Below are 20,918 nucleotides of genomic sequence, written 5' to 3' on the forward strand. Positions count from 1 at the left end.
CCTCTGTTTGACTCCAGTGAAAGGCATCAAACAGCAGGTGCTGGGGCTCTGCCCTGGATTTGTTTGCAAATGTAGACACTTAATGGCGAAAAAAGGTATGCCAGCACTTCCCAGCCTGGAGGGGAGCGGCTAAACCTGTGCCCTCAGCACTTTGAAACCGTAATTAAGAGTTTCAGGCGCGTTTGGCTGAGGAAGCCTGTTAGCTTGGCAGGGAGGGGGATTGTTTTCCCTGCCACGTCAAAGATTAAGCTCTAATTACCTGGTTGAACACCTGGTGTCATGTGAACGCAGTGGCTGAAGATACATTTTCACTTGGGGGGGTCTCTGTAATTGCTCAGGCAGAGATGTTCCTGATCTTTGCTGCAGGGACACATTTGAGTCCTGGAGATCCCGATGTCTCTTGTGCAGCTGGGGAAGGAAAGGAGCAGCAAAACTGCTCGTTTCACACAATTTTTGGCTGTGTGGCTGCTGCAGTGTCCCTGTGCCCTCCCAGCGATGTGTGACGTGACTGAGGGATATCTGTCACATGCTGTTTGTCCTTCCATCCTCTTCCCAGGGGTGGGTGCTGTGCAGTGGCCTTGCTTCAAGGCTTTATCTGTTTGTTAAAGCCAGGAGGGTCCCAGACGTGGATATTCACTGGGAGAAAGCTGCTGAGGAGCAGGGAGGAACATATTGAACAGTAACAGGGGGTTAATTTTGTGGCTACTTTTACTCATGACAGAATTTAATTTGGCTTAAGTTTGGTCTGCAGTGCATGGGGGTATCCAGCCTGCTGGAGAAGGAGGGGTGTATAGTTAAAGAGCTCTTGTGATAAGGTTCGGGGGGTGAAAGAGTCCCGTTGGAGTGGGCTCTGCTTCACTGTAATGATTGAAATCCCCTCCTCTGCCTGATGTCAGAGATCCTTGGACAAGCCTCGAGCTGAACCTGTTGGAGCCATCCCTGGCACATCCCCTTTGATTTCACAACTCTTCCATTAGTGGGATGGGAAGGCATGAAGGTAAATCCCTGCTAGGCTGGCAGGCTGCCTGCCAGCTGATCCTGGCCAGGAGGAGCACTGCTCCAGGGATTTAGCTGGCTGTGGCACCAGAGTGCCTCAGGGGAGATGGATCACTGAGCTGGAGAGATCAGCAGTAAGATGGTCCCACCAAGGCACGTGAACACAACCTCACTCTGTTCCCCTCAGGAGCTAGAGCACTTCCCGGGAAGCATGCCTGAGAATGAGTCATTAAGGTGGGAAAAAACCTTTAAGATCACTAAGTGCAACCATCAACACACAACTGCCACCTTGCTAATCCTGTCATCAAGGGCCACATCCACGTGTGTTTTGAACACTTTCAGGGATGGCAACTCCACTGCCCTGGGCACCACATTCCAATGCTTTACAACCCTTTGCTTAAGAAGCAATCCTGAGCTTTTGGCCCCATCAGCCCCTAAACAACATGTGTGGAGATGGACCAGAGTTTATCAGATGGAAAGGATGCTTTAGTCCAGGCATCACTGCTGTGGCAAAGTGAAAGGTTTCGTTTAGGATGGTCTGGAGATGGGGCCAGAGCCAGGGCTGGAGGTGAAGAGACAGTGTGGGTCTAAGAGATTCATCCAGGAGATGTGCTGGAGACAGGCACTCCTTTGCTGTAACCAGGACTGTGTCCTGCTTTCAGAGGACGTCCTGGTCTGTTTGGGGGGTCCCAGGTGGGGCTGCTCAGGCCACTGAGGGCTGACACTGCACTAAATGCTCATTGTTTTTGGTTACTGAACCTCCCCCGGGGTGAGGAAGGTCCCTACTGCTGTGTCAATTCTTCAGGGACAGGCTGATTCCCAAAGGGGCAGCACAGAAGCACTGCCATGCAGGGAAACTCCTGCTGCAGCTGCAGTGAGCTTGAAAAATCAGTGCTGAAGACTACTGTCTTGGGTTTTCTTTAAATAATTGTTTTCTGAAATGGATTTTTTTTCAGACTACTGTTGTACCAATATTCATTTGGAAAGCTCAGGATTTCCATATAAAATTAATGGTGGGACTAGACTGGCTTCTTTTAAAGGATATAAAAGGAAGGTAACGATGCTTGTCTTATTGTACTAGTTTGGATGGGACAGTTAATTATCTTCCCAGCAGCCTGTATGGTGCTGTTTGGGATTTGTGGCTGAGGCAGTGTTGGTAAGACAGTGGTGTTTTGGCTAATGCTGAGCTGTGCTGGGTGAGGAACAGGGACAGGGCACAACCAGGACACCTGACCTGAACCAACCAGAGAGATGTGCCATGCTGGATGGGGATTGTATCAGGTGCCCAGAGAAGCTGTGGCTGCCCCTGGATCCCTGGAAGTGTCCAAGGCCAGGTTGGATGGGGCTTGGAGCAACCTGGGCTAGTGGAAGGTGTCCCTGCCCATGGCAGGGGGTGGAACAAGAGGGGCTTTAAGGTGCCTTCCAACCCAAACCATCCTGGGATTCTGTGATATTGTGCTTAGCATTAGGAGCTAATGGAAAGTAGGAGGGGGATGTTCAGGTAAAACTCACTTTCACAGGGAACAACACGAAACCTTGCATCTAAAAATCTGTAGTTCCATAGTGCTTCTTTGATACTAGAGACAAACAGAGGCAGAATTACCTGCTGTGCATCCCTTCAGCTGCTTTCAGCTGTGCTAAGGAACATCTCCCAGAGCCTGACCTCGGCTACCAGCCGCTCTTCTGTGTGAATGTTTGCTGTAAACAACGTGCTCGTTATCAGGGAAGTTAAAAGGAGGCGTGTTGGAGACTGAAGGGAACGAGCATTTGCCAAAAGATAAACACACAGCAGTAGCTGCTTCCCTTTCCCAGGCAGAGGGAAAATCACCTCTGCATCAGGACACCAGCTACACCAGCTGGTAGGTGGGAATGACCTGAGGCAGTGATATCCAGGGGCTGTGGGTGGCTCTTCCTGTAGCTTTTTGGAGGCTTGGTTGGTATGCTGTCCACAGCAACCCAGGGCATCCTGCAGAATTCCAAACCCTTAGTTAAATGGAGCTGCACTGCTGAAGCATCAGCTCTACATAAGAACATTTTTTTCATGTAAGAAAAAAAAAAGGGGGGGGCGGAAGGAAGGGAGAAAAGGTGGACCAAAAAAAAGCAAAGATAGAAAGGATTGTGATAAGTGAATGGCTTATGAAAGAGGCTCAGGAGGAGGGAGACTAAGAGGAGATTATTTCATGGGAGGATTTGTATGCAGTACTTGGGGGAGAGAACAACCCCAAGGCTGGGAGGTTGAATCCGTTGGTTTTTTTCTTTTAATTTGGAGAAACAGGAGTTGCTGCAGTGCCTGGGTGAGTGTTAGACACTGGACAGTGCTGGGGGGGCCTTTGTGGGGCAGAAGATGACAGACAGGATACCTGATACTTGTGGGACATGTGTCTGTAGCTCAGTTCATTTTAAGTCTCTGTATCTCAGTCTCAAAACTGGAGGCTGGACCACACTCGTGCTTTCTTTCCATGGGAGGAGGGACTGACCTTTCAGTGCAAAGAAATCCCCTGATACCAGTTGGTTCTTGCTTTTTTATACTGTTTTGGTGGAGAGTCTCACCCTTTCAGGTCTCTGCTTAAAGCAGGAACTCATGATTGCTCCCCCAGCAGCGTGTGGGGTTGTACCTCTCCCGTGCTCATGTCTGCTTACATTTTTTTCACTTGCATGAAAAGGCAGCCTAGCAAATTAGAAGCACTCAGTAGGCATTATGCTGCTGTTAATTATGGAGGAGCCCAGATGCCATTCACAACAGTAATAGGAAAACTACCCAGGCAAAGGCAGCAGAGTGAAATGCCAGATTAAGGTCTCAGCTCCTGAATGAAGCTGAATTTGCAAGTGGGTGCTGGACACTAAGTGTGGGGGTCTAGGCTTCCCTGAGTAGTCCCCAGGCTTTATCTGGTGTGTGCATCCTGGGATTAGAGCTGTATTTGCAGGTGGGATCAATGGGAGCCAGAAGCCTGGGGAATCATTAGGCTCTGTATTGAGATTTGGTGGCGAGGAGAAGGTGAATTGCTCCTCCTGCACCAGACCTGAGCAGAAGGGGGTGGCACTGCTGTCACAGTGTGACTGGCATTGTAAACTGTACATCTTGTGGCTTTCAGTTGTTCCAGGCTCCTGGAGCTGCTCTTTGTGAGCCTTGGCAACAGGCTGCCAGCCTGGAGGGGTCGGGGGGAGTGCCAACAGACTGCTCCTGAATTCTGGCACTGACACCAGAGAGTTAATGAGAGAGCAGTCCCTGCATCACCTTTCCATCAGCCTTTTGGACCACATTATCTCCAGTTCATGCACTGTTGCCCTGTGACACCTGGGTTATCACCTTCTATGTGTTGCTTAAAGCCAAGTTTTTAATCCTCGGTGAGGTCTTTGTGTGCTTGTTGTTTGCTGTGGAGGATTATTTGGCTGATGGCCCCTTGTACAGTTCTCACTGCACCCTCATGGCACTGGGCAGTTTGTTTCTTTGCTCTGTTTTCATGTTGTGGCTGAGGTCCATAGCAGAGAGAATGGGCTGGACACAGTCCTGGGGTAACTTTTATCTTCATTAAAGCAGTGCCTGCTGGGATTTCTGAACGTGAGGGCTCTGCAGGGGTATTTACACCAGCCTTAGATTGGATAGGAGGAAGAAGGGATACTGGGAATGAATGTTTGCTGTACTGGCTTGACAGAAACTCCTGGTGTTTTGTGTTTGTGATTGAGGAATTGCTTTCTTTGTTTGCCACAGGTAAGACCTGTAGTTTCCTGCTGATGACCTGGATTAGAGCTGTAACTTCAGCCAGCAATGCCAGGATCTCCTTTGAGTCCAGGTACTTTGGGTAACCATGAAAGTACCAAAAATTTCTGGCAGGTCCTAAGTTGCTTCTCATTCTTGTACGGGACAGACCTCCAGCCATGATCAGTCATCCAGTGTCTGGCTCTAGTCAGACATCCCAAAAGCCAACTGTGTTAAGTCTGCTTTGACCTTTTTTCTTTTTTTCCCCCTCCTGTAGCTTCTGAGCTTGAAAAGCATACATTCTAATAGTGTTGGCCTTATATCCTGGTATAAGTGTATGTATCTGAATACATCTGAACTGTATGTTCATTTTTCTAAAAATAGTACAAAAAGATGCACTTGGATGGGGGAAACACCCCTCTTTCTATTTTAATAAGACTCGCTGCATCTTTTCCCATAAAGATTTTTCAAGAACTAGGGAAAGATTCCCACTATTCTTCTAGGACTGAGTGCACCACAGGACAAAAATAACTATCATTAATATTGCAAATGCATATTTTGCCAGAGGATGGCGGTGTGAAAGGGTTTTCATTGCTCTGGGAATGCCTTTGTCTCCGCTGGGGAAGGAAAGCACCATCTGCTTTCACAGGCGAGTCAGCACATGCACCCCGACAGCTCCACCTTCAGACAAATCGGAAAAATAAGGTTTGGGACTGGTGGGTTAAAGGGAATTAAGCTTAAGGACTACCAAACCAGTGACCTTCCCTGACAGTGCTGTCTTAAAAGGGAGAATAATCTATTGAAGAAATTATTCATTAAAATACGAGTGTATGTGTGTGGTGAGAGTTAAGTGTGTGTAAAACACTTTGGGAACTGGAGCACTTAATATAAATAACACTATTCAAAGAGTCCAACTAGCAATCTGTGGTCCTCTTGTCCTAATTCATAAGGAAGTAATAGTGCCAAGTACGTACTTTTTTCCTATTTGTGTTGCATCAGATTGTGTTGGTACAACCTTTAGAATATTTATCAAAGCATTCACTGCCAGCTTGCAGGGGAGGCATAATTGAAATATGTGTTCAGTCTCCTCTTAATACCGACTGCAGTGTGTTTGTTGTGTCTGACCCAGTGCTTACAAACAGTTCAAACAAACCCAGCCAGTTTTCAAGGAGCTGTCCTGCAGCCTGGTGTTGGAGCTCCACATGTTGGCCAGTGCCTTGTCTCTTGCTCTCACACGGTGCCAGGGGGAATTTGGATGAACAGGCTGCTCCCAGGGCTGGCTCTGTGTCTGGCTGTCCCATGTCCGTTGGCTTTGGAACAGCAAATACTACAAAGTGACTTCTGAGAGCATGAGATGTGTCCAAGGGCAGTGGTTGGTGACACCTGTGCAGACCCTCCAGAGGGCTGTTTGGGGAGAGAACAGGTCTGCATGTCAGCAGGGAGCTATTGCAGTCACCTGGGGGGTGCCTGTGGGGGTGAAACGGGGCCAAATCCTGCCTCCAGCTGAGTCCCAGCAGGAGGATTGCTGTGGCTCTCCAAAGGGCAGGAGCATCAGGAAGGGGAGGCAGCGGGATACCAAAAGCTGCTATAGCAGGATTGTACAATAAATTAAAGCTTGAGGGCCTTAATAGAAGTGCTTAACAGGGACTTCCTAGTGCTGATAGCAAAGTGAAACCTCTTTCCTGTCCTTTGGAAGCCTGACTTCCCTGAAGGCTGATTCCACAGGTGTTGTGCCTGTGACCTGTGTCTGTGAAAATTCTGAGCAGTCAAGGCACTGAAGGCTGTTAAATACAGCTGCCAGTGTCCTGTGCAATCCATCCACTGGCACAGCCACTAAATGCCTTAAAACCATGGTCCTGGTGGTGTTTGGCATTTGAAACCTTTCCCTCTTTTCCTCAGGCCCATGAGGATGCAGCAGCAGAGCTCAGGGCAGGTAAAAGGGTCAATGGGACGCCTTGCTCCAAATGAGGGGTTGGACCAGGGTCCATCCAGGGGTCCAGACAGGAGCAGGGGCTGTAGGAAGGTTGCAGAGAGGGTCCAAGGGGTCACCTGAGAGATGGACCTGACCCCAGCCCTATCTCTCCTCTATCTCAGCCCAGGACTGGGTGCCCAGCATGGAGCTGGAAGGGATGCTCTGGGCAGGACTGCAGGTAGAGGCCTTTGGGGAGACTGCTCAGGGTGGCTGGGGACTATTGGTGCCATGGGGGGTCCTGCTGGTGAGCTGGGGTTTGTGGCTCTGCACTCCAGCAGCCTCTTCCTTCCAGCTGCCTGTTCATTGATTTTTTTTTTTCCCCTGTGCTGATGCTGCCTGGAATGTTTGCTCCCCAAGTCTGTAAGAACAGGAAGTGTTTTCATGGACAGGTATTGATCAGGCAATGAATCCCAGTTTCTGACTTTGCACATTCGAGTGAATACATTTCAGTATCCCTTGAAAAAGCAGGGACAAATCCAACAGGCAGCCTCCTCTGTGGCTTCCACAGGTCAGCACCCCTTTGAGTGAAGCTGAAGATTTCTCTGAGCTTAGCTGTGTTTTGACAGTCTTGAGGGCAAAGCTCCTGAGCTGAAGGTGCTGTTGAGTTGTTGATCTGCTGTGGCTGAGGAGAATTGTCACAGAAATAAATCCAGGCTTACCAAGGACATTGTGCTGTGGAATTTGGCATCTGTCAGCTGACTCCTGGGCCAAAGTCACTTCCCTGGCCCCTTTCTCATATTAATCCTTAGCTAGTCACTATAAGGCTTCTTATAATTAGATCAAGCAGCCAGAATGCACAGATCAGAGCTGAGACCAAATTCCAACCTGACAGTAGATCACACACTGGCTGTGTATCTTCTGCCGAGCTTGTTATGCTGGGGACTTGTGGCACTTCCCATGTGCTGCACTGCACAGCTCCGTGCCTGGAGATGAGACACCTTAAAAGCAACAATAAGCTTTCTCAGAACTCAGCTGGGCTTTGTGCTCATGAATAAAATATCCCCTGCCTTGGTTTATTTATGGGGCTTGTGTGCCGAGACATGAGTGGTAACAGAAAGTCAGGAAACTGTTCTGCAAAATAAAAACAGGGTTTATTTATATGGCTCTCAAATGGTTGGTGTCCACACTGGGCTGAAATCACGTCCTCCTTGTAGCAGGAAATATCTGTTGCATACAGGGCTGTGCCAGTGGTGCATGTAATCCTGTTACCTTCTGACAGGCTGACAGTTCAAGTCAGGCTTCAGAGCTTTCCAGTCCCATGGAAGGAAGCAAAGTCGTCATGGTGGATGAGGGAAGACCCTGGGAAAGGGACTGGTCACTGTGGTTAAGGCTGATGGTAGAGCAGGGTCTTAGAGGGGCAACAAAAGGAAGGTGAAGGACTGGTGGAAGGTCTAGAGCCAGTCCTGTGAGAGCAGCTGAGGGAGCTGGGGGGGCTCAGCCTGGAGCAAAGGAGGCTCAGGGGGGACCTTCTGGCTCTGCAACTCCCTGACAGGAGGGGGGAGCCGGGGGGGGTCGGGCTCTGCTCCCAGGGAACAAGGGACAGGAGGAGAGGGAACTGCCTCAGGCTGTGCCAGGGGAGGGTCAAATCTCCTGGTGCAGCAAGGAGTTCTCATGCAGCTGTCACTTCTGGCCAACTGTAGAAACAACAAGAAGTTATTTTCTTGTAAGAAAATCTTATTCTACCTCAAATAACTGCAGTGGGACCATATCTTATATGGATGGGGTCTGCTCAGCTCTCAGCACATGGCTTGGCGCCGTCTTTGATGCTCCACCATCTGCAGTTCCCAGCATCTAACGGGACATAAAATTATCTGCACTATTTTCTCCTCAGAATGTTAGCTGTAATAAGTAGTTTTTAAGTGATACCTTACAGTTCTAGCCCCTGACAGTTTATTTTAATGTTGAAGTAAACATCAACAGAAGTGTCGCCACGGGAGAAATACCTTCCCTAGAGTGCTTCCCTGCTGGAGTTGTATTATTGTTAAAACTTACAGAACTAAAGCACAGAAACAACCTGAATATGGGATTACCATCTAATACGCCACAAAAATGACAGTGAAATGAGTATATCAATACAGCAAGAATCTTTTGTTGATTTTTATCAAAATTTGAGAAAGCTTTTACGGAGTTGAATAATAACTTAAGAGTTCAAAGCAGCTCGAATAAAAATCCAAATTAGCTCACAGGGCTTCCATCTGGATTCTCCTCTTACTTGTGGGACATCTAGTGGCAGAAAGGAGTCTGGATCTTTGAATACAAAATGTTATTTTAGAGTGTGGTTCTTGTTTGAAAAAAAAAACCCCAACACTCAAACTCTTTTTCCTCTTTATGTTGGTTTGAAGTTGAAAGAATTGTGGGGTTTTTTTAAATATTGATATTTGAAAACAGTTTGGGCTCTCAGTCACAAAGGCAGTTTGTGGGTAGTGTTACTCTGTTGAGAAATAGCCTCAAGAAAAGTTTTACCTGAGTAAGACTGTTCTCTGTTCCAGCTGACCTGGGTCTCTTTTATGACACCCAACTGCTCCTCCCAGAAGCTGTTCATACCTCTTATTTGCCCTGGATGGTGTTTCTCTCTCTGGAGTATCCTGCTGTTGTCCCAGAGTTTCTCAGAGCAGATGTGGGGCTCCACAGCAGCTGGAGCAGACCTCAGCCTGGCTGCCAGCCAGGAATTCCCAACATGTGGGAATACAGGTGAGTAGGGCAGTGGGGGGCAGGAAAAGACGTTTTGTGCATTGGTCTTGCTACACCTGCAGGGTTCTTGGTGTGCTGTGCTGGGGATACTCTGCAGGAAGCAGCTCAGGCTTTTATCAGGTATTGACATGGGGTGGGACAGCCCCCTTTTCCCTTCTGTTTTGCCCTCTCCAGGCCAGGGAGGGGTGTAGCACAGCCCAAATAATGGGCACCAGGTGTTTCCTAAAGGGCAGCAGCCCTGGGCTCTGTGTGGCAGTGAGCTTCTTGCACAGCAGCCACTTTCCTGGGCATTTTTGTGCTGTTCCATTCCACTGGCTCTGCAAGAGTAACTGTGGAAATAGAATGTTCTTCTTTTTTCTCTTTACTTTTGTTCTTTAAACTTGTCTCTCTTCTTGGCAAAGCCCATGGAAACCTTCTTTGATGGAGCTGATGGGCTAATGTGAACTTCTGTAACAGCCACGGATATTTTGCAGCAGGATCAGATTTGTACAGAAAAATGCACCTGCCTTTAAATCTCTGCTTTAATGGTGTGGGTTTTATCACCTTTCTAGTACATGATCTCTTTGAGGTTTGGTGTGGTTTTGTTTTGGGGTTTTTTTTGTTTCTATTATATTCTGCAGACTTAAGGGCACAGAATCCATTTAAAAAGCAAATTGATATTCCTCTGGCACTAAGTTTTGGGGGTTTGTGTAGCAGGGCCTTAATGGAAAGATTAGCTGAAATGTCTGAGTTCTGTCAGTAGATTTCTGCACTTCAGAGTCTGAAGAAAGGTCAAGGCTCTGCAACCAGCAGGTGCCAGGTAACACCCGGGCTCTTGGATGCTGGGTGACCTCTTCAGAGAGCATGGAAGACCTGGGAGCCCTGGGATGCTCTCTTGTGGCACTACCCCTGACTCCCTCTCACCCCCAGCAGAGTGGGGAACAAAACAGAAAAGACCCAAAGATTCCCTTTCTCTTTGTGAGCATGGTGCTATGTTGTGTGGGCTGTCCCTTTGGTCAGGTGTCCTGGTTCTGAGGTGACCCAGCCACTCCAGGTGGATGTGGTCCAAGGTCCACTACTATCACTGGTTGCTAAACTGTCCAAGGTCCACTACTATCACTGGTTGCTAAACTGTGCAGGAACAAGGTGGGATGTTCTGGAGCTGTGCCAGGCAGGATGTCCATGTGTGAAGCTATCTCCAGCCTAACTCAGGGCTATTTGCCACCTAAGAGAAGCTGGAGCAACAATTAGGTCCATTCTTGTGACTCTTTCTATAAGAAGGGACTTGGAAAAAGCAATTGCAGGATGTGAGCAGGGGTTGTCTGAGGCGGAAGAGAGGGAACAACACATGGAAAAGAAATGTGCCTGGAGGCAGCAGGCTTGTAGGAGCCAGGACTGCCTGGGGCTCAGTGGGTGAAATCACCTCCTTAGGTGTATTCCTCGTGCTTGCAGAGTTTGCTCCATGTTCAGCTGGGAAAGGACATCAGGAATAGCAGCTTTTTTTTCATCCTGGCAGGAAAATGTTGGCTTGCAGTTTGTGTAATTGATGGTGATGGGAAGGGGGGTGTGTGACACTTTTGCCTCTGGATAACTCAGGCCTGGTGCAGCACAGCTGTTCTGCTCCAAGCCTGGCTGTCTAGAGGTTGAGGTGTGAACTCCAAACCACTGTTGTGCACCCTACACTAGGAAAAAAACCAGCTTTCTGCCTGCCAGAAGCCCATGGCTGCTCCTCCCCACTGAGGTGGTGCACAATAAATGGTGGCAGTGGGTGGGAGGCTCAGGTTCCACGTGAGATTCTGGGATGGATCACTTTTGGTAGTTGAAAGACCAAAAGCTTGGATGAGTTGAAGAGGTGCTGGGCCCCTCTGAGCATGCTGCTGTTGTCCAGAGTGCTGAGGGCCAGGAATGTCTGCAGGACGTGTTTGAAGATAGCACAAACTGTGGTTGTGAGGCTTCATTTGGAAATGAGCTCCTAAATGTGTGTGAGCTGGGGCAAGTCTGTATGAGAGGCAAAACCACTGGGTTTTGAGAAGGCAACCTGGAAATTCCTGTAGCTTATTCCATACCTGGGATCCAGGATATAAGCAAGGTCACTGGTTGTTGCATGACTCTGGCAACTGGTGGAGACAAAAGGAAAGGCTGAGGGAATTGGGATTGTTCAGCCTGGAGAAGAGAAGCTTTGGTGTGACCAAATTGGCCCTTCCAGGACCTGAAGGGAGCCTGAAAGAGCGATGGAAAGGGACTATTTACAAGGGCCTGGAGTGACAGGAGAAGGGGGAATGGCTTCCCACTGCCAGAGGGAAGGTTTATGTTGGATATTGGGAAGGAATCCTTCCCTGGGAGGATGGGGAGGCCCTGGCACAGGTTGCCCAGAGAAGCTGTGGCTGCCCCATCCCTGGAAGAGTTCAAGGCCAGGTTGGAGCAACCTGGCTAGTGGAAGGTGTCCCTGCCCATGGCAGGGGGTGGGACTGGAGGAGATGATCTTTAAGGTGCCTTCCAACCCAAACCATGCTGTGATTTCCTGATCTCTGATCAGAGCAATGCACACAGCAGCCTGCTGAGCTCGAGGAGCCTCTGGGCTGGGGAACAGCAGGATTTAGTGCAGTAGCACTGGTTTGTCTGGGCTGTGACAGTGGGAATCTGATCAGCCTTACAGGTTCTGATGAGGGGACAAGTCTGTAGAGCAGCTGATGGGCTCAGGGAGGGGAGGAGCTGGTCTCTCTGACTCTGGGAATCCAAACTGCTGTGAAGAGAAATGCTGCCTCTCCCATTTCTCTTCTGTCTCTTCTCACAGAATCATTTAGGTTGGAAGATCTCTGAGATGAGTCTGTTTTCTGCATTCATGCTGATTGAGCCACATGAGTATGTGCACTTGCTCCTGGTTTTCCTCAATTACCCCTAAAATTGTGAAAATTGGACACCTGAGAAGGGGATTTTCCATGGTGGGCAGTGGGAGAGGCAGTGTGGTAAGTGAGGGATTTGGAGGTGACTGCTGGGAGTGGATCAGAGATGTATGGAGTAGATTTGGGCAACAAAAGAGGTCAGCAGAGCCCTTGCTGTGCTGAAAACTTGCTTTAGGGATGGATTTGATTTTCAGACACCAAGTGTTAAGCTGGTCCTTTTTCCATTTAACCTCACCTTCTATGTGATGGAAAATTACTGCCCTCATATTCTCTCTTTGTCCTGTTGCAATCCTAAATACTCGGAGAGATGTTTATCCATGCTGTTAATGTGTAGTAATGGGATTGCTATTTTAAAAATCGATACAAATCTCACACTAGAAGAGAAAGGCTTATAGATTAGTCTGTCAAGAGCTGTTTTAATAGATCTATCTGACATTTGAGACACTTTCCCCAAAAGTGCTCTTGCAGTTTCAAATTGCTTCTTAAATGTTGCTGCCTGCAGATTCCAGGCCAAGCTGTCAGAGTGAAAACCTTTCTCTGCAGCTTCAGAGAAGCTGGAAATCATAAATGTTTTCATTAATTTTTTTCAGTTGATGAAGAATGTGTTCTCCCCTAAATTAGGGAGCAGCAGTTTCAGACACATGCTTTACTTTTGTGGTTTCAGCCATCTGGTAGGAGGGAGAAGCTGGAGAGTTGGGGATGATGGGGAAGTTTAGAACAGATCTTTCTAATACTGCCACTTGCAGTGAGAAAAGCTGAATGGTGCTGACTTGCTTGAGACTCCTTTTGAGATGCAAAAAATTACTAGCAGATGGGATATGCATTTGTAATCTAGGTATTTGAAGCTGGCTTTAATATCCTTTTTATATTTTAACAATATTCCCTACCCTTCTCATTTCCTTCCACAGCTCAGAGTAGGATGTCTCTGGTGTTCCTCTGTCAGGGTACTCACAGCCCTGATTCCTAAGGGACTGTTAATTAGCAATAATTGCATTAGTTCATCAAATTCAGGGCCATGTCTTTAGGGTGTGTGTTCTGGTGAGAGTCTGAGACCAAAGCACGTTACCAGTGCCAATAACTTGAAAACTTGCAAGTCTTGGAAGAATTATTGCTGCTGTTGCTCTCTCCATGACTTAACACTGCTCAGAGAAGTGCAAGAGTTTGGTTTAGGGGTATGTTTGACTTTTCTCCATCTTAAGACCTGCAGCAGCTTCCACTTTGCAAAGGGGGAGGAACAAGGAACTGGCAGAATGACTTCACTGCCTGCAGAGCCCACAGCACCAGTGGGAAGCAGGGAGATCCACTGTGGGTGATCAGATAGATATTTACCTCAGGCAGACTAAGGCCAAGCCTAAAGGCCTTAATGCTTGGTATTATGGGGAGAGAAGTTAATCCCTGCAAACTTTTTGCCAACTTTATTTTTAATTTATAACATGTTTCTTTCTGCCATTTTTCTGATGCTCCTCGTTCCCACTGGTCTCCCCCAGTAGCTGTTTTTTGGGACACGTACCATTTCTGCCTCCTGCTGACCTTGCTGGCAGTGCTGCCTGTGGTCTCTGGGCAGCCCATCACTTGGTGGCTCTGGTGAGCTTTGTCCCTTATCAGTGTCTCCACAGTGGTTTTGTTGGGTTTTTTTTTATGGTTTCCCCCTTTATCCCTTGAGTTCCCAACTGACAGGGTCCCCAGTCAACCTTCCTGGATTAAACATTCTCACCCTCTCACCTGCACTTCTGGTCCTGGGCCTTTGAGTGGTCTTCAGCCTTGTGAATGAAGCGTCTTGGAGAAAGGATGAGTGGATGCTTTGTGCTGCTGACGTGCTAAGGATGTACTGGAAGAAAGGCAAGTGGGACCAGGCTTGGAGAAAGTACCAACCTCACCAGAAAAGTGTATTTTGTATGCAATGCTAATGGGCTCTAGAGCCATTCAGTGTCCACATCAGTGGTATCTGTTGGGGCAGGGGGGGCAGGAGGGGTGTGTCTGGTCCCCTCTTTGCTGCTGGTTGTGTCTGCAGGTAGAGACTCCAGCTTTGGTGCAAGTGCTGCTCTCTATCCTCCAGTCCTGGCTGTGAAATCTGGGGATGTCTGGGAAGCAGCAGTGCCCACAGAAGCAGAAGCTCTCCAGAAGTGTAACTGCAGGTAAGTCGTGCACCTTCCCTTTGGGCCTGACCTTGGGCTCGTGCTGTTCTTCCCCTTAAAGTTGATCCAACCCCCCACCTCCCCAGACACCAACTCCTCATGGGCTTGGGACAGCAATGAAATGTATAAGTGAGTGGATCAACTTCATGGTTTACTCTAAATCACTTGTCTTTCATTTTAATGTTGCGTGATGGACATAAAATCAAATTGACAAACTGCCCCTTATAAAGAACACAATACTTAGTGTTTTTAAGCACATGGGCTTGACAGCAGCAGCTGATTAATTATTAATTAAAATAATGGTCAATGAAAGAAATATACCTTTGCTAACCTATAATTACTTGGAAGCTTCTTCATACATTTTCTATGAGAGTCTTTTCCTTGTAAGACTCTGAAAAAGTATATTTGGTGTTTGTTTGCTTTCAGCTATGGTTTTCAGCGGATATTGACTGAAACAGTGTCTTAATCCGTCTGACCTCAGCCTCCAGGGGACTTTTTTCCACTGATTCCCTCTCTTCTTCCTTGCCTCTCCCTGTGTGCTGAAATTCTTGTCAGAGCTGCTGCCTCTGTCTATTAATGTTGCCTTTAGTGGTTCTTTTTCAAAGACTCTTTTTAGCTCAAAACTTTTTCTGAACGTTCCTCCCTTGGGAGGGGGGTGGGAGAGGGGCAGTTCTTGCTGACTGACCTGAGCTAAATTTCTTGGAAGCAGTTTCCCCTCACCCTCCTACTTTTCTCCAACTGACTTTCCAGCAGCAGCTGTGCTGAGAACAAAGTACTAAGTAATACAAAGCATTTTAGAGGCCTCAAGGAGTCGGGTCTTCTGTGTGAAGAGCACTGAAACTTTCCCACCTCAAGCCTGAAGTGCGGCTATTTTTATTTTTTTCCTGTGAATTTGGCAATGGTTGTTGTGTTCTGCTTGTTGTCTCTGCATTCCCTGACATCTATTCTGTCATTGCTCCCTGTTTCAGCAAGTTTTAATGAATCCAGCTTTATTTCAATACATGAAGGTGTCCTTGGCCTCTCACCACTCTGCTTTTAGAAAACGAGTCACTCAGAGTGATCTGGGGTGACTGTCACAGCTGAGTTTGGTTTCTACCCTCACTTTCCAGCTGAACACTTCTCCTGGTACTTTCTTAACATTACCTCCAAGGGATTGATGATTGCTGTCCCTTTTTCTTCTCTGGCAGCGGGAAAACAAACAGAAAGCAAACAGGACTTGGACAAGTTACCTCTGGTCGACCTGCTCAGGGATTGGGAACTGGTAGCACATTCCCAGGAGCTGCCAGGTTTGTTCCTAGCTCAGCTAGCAGTTTGTAATTGCCTGACTACATGTTTCTGGTCCCCTCCCTGGTAAAGCCTGTCCTGGGTTAATAAAAATGTCATTAATTGGATCTGTGGGATGAAGTTGAATATGTGTCAGCACAGTTCCCTGGCAGCAAGAGGCCAGTGCTGGCCTGGGCTGTGTTGGAGAGAATCCCCCTCCGTGATATTTAAGGTCCCTTCCAACCTGAACCATGTATTTCCCCCACCCCAGTGGACGACAAGAGGTTGAGATAAGAAGGTGCTGTGGGATCTTAATGGTATCTGGAACTGCCTGACATGGGAAGGTGGAGAGGAAATGGATCCAATCTTCTCAGAGGTGCGTGGGAACGGGGCAGTGGACACAAGCTGGATTAAAGGAAATCTCAAGTAGGAAGCAGCCAGTCTTTTTTGCTGGAAGGTGTCCCTGACCACGACAAGATGAACTTTAAGGTCCTTTCCAACCCAAACCACTCTGGGATTCTCTGATAGTAGAAAAAAAAATCAGCCTGAGGATGTTCAAACACAAGAAGAGGGTCTGGACAGGTTATAGGATTGATGTCCTCTGAGCTATTGAACTATGTGGAGTTTAGTTCTGACTGACTTGGGTCTCTCGAGGTACCTTCCCATTACACGACTCATTCTGATTTCCATGGATTAAAGGCATTTTACCCAAGATACATTTGGATATCTGATTAACTGCACCCTTTTATGGGGGATGTTGACACACACTGTTACCCCATGTAGGGGTGTGAAATTGGAGTAAATGTGCAAGGTGTGTGTGTTACACCCAGTTCCAGAGAAGGGGGGCTGAAACAGTCCCAAGCATGTGTTCATTTGCACTGAATATTGGATGAATTTGACAGTGTGTTTTAATACCATGGCTCTGTAAAAGCAGATGTACTTCTTCACTGGAGCAGTTTCTTTGGATTAAATTACAATTGGAGAGCATTTTCTTTGGTGTTACCACTTGTCTTTGTGTCACTTTGCTTTGATTTCTGTATGTGATCTGAGGCATGCAAAATAGGAATATGAATATTATGCATTGTCTCAGTTCAATGAGACTGAAGTGTTTTGCTTGATAATTTTCTTAAATACTCTGTGTATATTCAGATATATTTAAACCCCTCCCCCCTTTTTAAGGAAGGTGGTTTTGATGAAGCTTAGATTTGGTGCAAATGTGAAGAGAATGTATTGCTACTTTAAAATTCAAAGTTTTTTAGTTTTGACAATTTTCCTTTGTGAGTCCATATCTTCAAGAAGTGCTGTGTCAATGCTGTCACTTCCCTGTGATTGTCATCAATGGGATTATTCTGTGTTAATGCACATTTTTATTTTAATTCCAGCTCAATTCTGAGAAACCCATGGAGCTGGAGCTAAGCTGTGCATTGAAACTGGTGGGAGTGAGTCTCCAACTCTAGTGTGTTGACTAAAGGTTTCTTGTTCCTTTTAGTTTAGGTTTTGGTTTTTTTTAATCTGATCTCAAGCATCCAAAGCTTTTCCTCTCCCCTCGTCATTTTTAAAGCTTGATGAAACTTTCTCAGAACACTTCCATCAAATTAAGTGCATAAAAGCCTGAGGTGACCAATTTCTAGTCACTCAACATTGATAAGCTGAAAATTATGTAATTATTTTTGGTGGATTTCTTTTTAAATTATTTTTAGGGCTTTTACAGAAAGAATCTGCCAGTGTTCTGTTCATACCTATTAATATTTCACACCAAAATGCACTTTTAAAGCTTTCTGGGCTGACATGCACATGGGCATGACTTCATTGTTCTTCAAATGCAATGCACTCTCACACTTAGAGGAAATCCAAGTGTCTGCATTTAGGAACGTAAATTGTTAAATAGGGTTTAAAATGCTTGTGGACAGCAGGATGGGTGATGAGAGAGGGCTGAACCAGAGCTCTCTGCTCTGGTTCGAGGTCCCATAACAGCAGGACTTTCTCTTTGCAAGGTCATACTTACATTTGTCCAGGAGACTGTCCTCCTTCAGTGAGAGTAGCTCTACGCTCAGATTAGTAAGAAGTGCTTCAAATAGTTTTAAATTCCATCAATAATCCTTTTTTTTTTTTTTTGAACAGTTCAAATATCAGGAGTTACCAAAATATTGCCATTTTGCAGTAGAGTGTGTTCCCTCTGCTGTGCCCCTTAGTGTGTCATTGTAGGCTTGATGGAATGTTCTGTTTCATCTTTAGGCAAACAGCTAAAAATTACAAAATTGCTTTCAGTAATGAATCTGAAATCCCTGTGACTTGAGCAGCCACCCAGAAACATGCCATTTTAAAAGGGTTTCCATTCACCAAGAGTAGAGGGATCACTGGCACCGGGATCTTTTGTGAAACTTGGTTTATCCTCAGCAGTGCACCTTTCTTCCCAAATACAGGAAAAGCTGAGGAGTCCAGGTGTTGCCTGTTCACAGAACTGTGCTCTTTAGGCTTTTCTAAGATGGTTTGGGTTTTCAGAAAGTTCTGCTGTGTTTTTGTTGCCATAGTTGTATCATGAAGGGACTTTCCACACCTGTGCTTTTCAGACAGGACTCTGCTATAGTGTGAATAGTTCTATTGACCTTTCTTGCAGTGAATCCCTTCTGTTGCTCCTCATTTTACTGAGCTTTAATATAACCCAAAATTAAGGCAACCAATTGACTGTATTATCGGAGACTTATTCTGGTGGCTGGTATGTGCATCCCAGTGGTCCACACACACAGAAACAGGAGTCAGATCTCTCACTGCCAAAAAACCCCAAGAAACACAAAGCTGGGGGAAGTTTATCCTTTTCCTCTTGTTTAAGTTTCCTTTGCTCTCTCTTAATGCTTTTGGGGGGTGCCTGTTGCCAGAATATTGACCTGCCACTGCTAGACTATTGACCTGCCATCCGTGTAGCAGCCTCAGGTATTCTTGTCCAGGGCTGGGAAATTGTAAAAGACACAAACAGGGAACTTGCCAGTTGGTCTCAGCAAAGCTGAGCATTTAAGGAGCCAGGTGAGGTAGAGAGACAAAGGGCATGGAGTTGAAATGGCAAAAGTTCTCTATTTCTCTCTCTGTTTTTTGTGTTCATTATGTTCAGGGTGCTTTTGAGGATGGAAGTGCTCAAGTATTATCTCATAGTTCCCATTTAATAATTTTCATTGCTTCCTCCTCTGCTTCTAATGCTGTTGAGAAATGGAGTGTCTCAATTGGCAATGTGACAGAACAGTTCTCCCCGGGGGTTACAGATCCAAAATCACAACATGAAAAGGGTGAGAAGCCACACACAAGCTGTTCCCCTGTTCAAGGGGAGTTTCTGCAGTTTGGGCAAAAAGAGAAGTGGATTGTTACCTGAGTAATAAATGGGATACAGTGGGCAGGTCACGCACAGCAAGTGGAATTCTGTTTGCAGCTGCATCAGTGCCTGTGTCCTGCTCAGAAACAGGAGCAGTGTTAACAGCTTGCAGCCAAAGCAAAGGAAATCCAGAGGGGTTTCTGGGATGGGAATGCTCTTTGTGAATCTCCATGGAACACTTTATTTGAGCTTCTGTAATTAGTCTGGCTGTTCTGTGACAGTGTTTGACACTTTGGTCTCTCTGGTGATCCACCGGGAGAATTTAGCCAAGGGAATGGTGGTGATTAGCACCCAACAGAGGAAGTATTTCACTTTCTTGCCCGTCTGATCCATCAAAAGATTAACCAATGGCTTCTGTGGAGCCTGAGCTTTGAAACCCTGTATACAAATTTCCAGTAAGATGTCTTGAAACAGTGGCCTAATAATCACAGAATCCCAGGATGGTTTGGGTTGGAAGGGACTTTAAAGTTCATCTCATTGCAACCCCTGCCATGGGCAGGGACACCTTCCACTTGACATCCACTAGACCAGGCTGTTATAAAATGTGTGGCTCAAAGCTTAGCCAAAACAGCCTTGTTCCTAAACAAGGGTTTCTTGGTCAGTAGTGGTGACTTTAATGCTGTCAGCCCATGACAGTCTCCTTGGCACTAAGAATTTTCCTTGCTGTGGTGAACTGAGACTAAAGTAGTTTAAAAAACAAAACCCACAAAACTCCCCCCCAAAATAAATTTTACAAGAGAATGAATATGTATTACAAAGGCAGAGAGTGAAAGGACAAGGGGAAATGGTTTTAAACTAAAAGAGGAGAGTTTTAGGTTTGATATTGGGAAGAAATTGTTCCCTGGGAGGGTGGGGAGGCCCTGGCACAGGTTGCCCAGAGAAGCTGTGGTTGCCCCATCCCTGCAAGTGTCCAAGGCCAGGTTGGAGCAACCTGGGCTAGTGGAAGGTGTCCCTGTCCACAGCAGGAGGTGGAACAGGATGATCTTTAAGGTGCCTTCCAACCCAAAACACCTTGGAATTATGTGATATCATTTAACTTCACAGGGGCACCATCAATTCTGCCTTCACCCACAAAAAACCCCTCTCAAGCTCTCACAGGTCCTGGGATAAAAGGTGATTTTCTACCAGCCATGGAATTAAATCCTATTGGACCTATTTTTCTGCACAGTGGGGGCAGCAGGGCTCAAATCTCTGTAGCTCTTCAGGCACCATTTTCCTTAAATCTGTTTTCTGGCTTTATGCTTATTAAAAAATGATCATAAGGTTTATTCACATGCAGAAGCATCTTTCTTCCTTACAGTTTCTTCTCTGCTCTCAGTACAATGGAAAATGCTTTTATATCTACATGAATTTCCATTTCTTTGTAATAATAGTGCTTGCTCCGTTTTGATTCCTGCATCAATAACAACAGTGCTGATGCTGAGGCTGACAGCTTTTACTTCACTCATCATAGAAACAGCTCTTGGGCCAGGATCCATGACAACTCCATTTGATTGTTCACAAATACCTCTTTTTAGTCCAAAACCAGAGTAATATAACTTCTGTGAATTAGAGAAGACAGGAAATGCTGTGCAGTTTGGCAAATTCTCACTGAAATCTCTCTGCTGCAGTCGGACCTGATTTGCTGGAATACAGCAAATATATTAGCATATTACTGTAGATTTGGAATATCTGTATATGTATTCTCAGACCAAGAATGCAGGAATGCTGGCAAGTGTGAATTATTGCCCATGGAGGAGCTCTTGTCTTTGGAAAATATTGATTATCTTGGCCCTAAAAACTTCCTGACCCGTTCAGAGAGCGTTTCTGAATTGTGCTTGGTGTGCCCGGTTTCTTGCTTGAGGTACGCGGGGATTTGCTGCACTTGAGAACAATTAAGTGGCCCCAAAAATCCGTCTGCTCTCTAGGCCTGCTCTGCCTG

General features: G+C 46.5%; 1 protein-coding gene across 3 annotated transcripts in view; it reads left to right on the top strand.

Moving 5' to 3' along the window:
- Positions 1 to 2,787: 2,787 nt before the first annotated feature.
- TRPM8 (transient receptor potential cation channel subfamily M member 8) overlaps positions 2,788 to 20,918 on the top strand; it is a 53,188-nt gene continuing 35,057 nt past the window's right edge. For 2 of the 3 annotated variants that reach the window (XM_032694068.1, XM_032694067.1), the window contains exons 1-3: positions 2,788 to 2,855; positions 4,706 to 4,787; positions 9,155 to 9,356. In XM_032694068.1, coding sequence (XP_032549959.1) covers positions 9,173 to 9,356 — 184 coding nt within the window. In that variant the 5' untranslated portion in view covers positions 2,788 to 2,855; positions 4,706 to 4,787; positions 9,155 to 9,172. Of the gene's footprint in view, positions 2,856 to 4,705; positions 4,788 to 9,154; positions 9,357 to 13,564; positions 14,374 to 15,907; positions 16,013 to 20,918 lie in introns of those variants that run through there. The other variant, XR_004358170.1, reaches the window with a different exon arrangement.

The sequence above is a fragment of the Chiroxiphia lanceolata genome, chromosome 7, assembly GCF_009829145.1.
Source record: "Chiroxiphia lanceolata isolate bChiLan1 chromosome 7, bChiLan1.pri, whole genome shotgun sequence".
Taxonomy (NCBI): domain Eukaryota; kingdom Metazoa; phylum Chordata; class Aves; order Passeriformes; family Pipridae; genus Chiroxiphia; species Chiroxiphia lanceolata.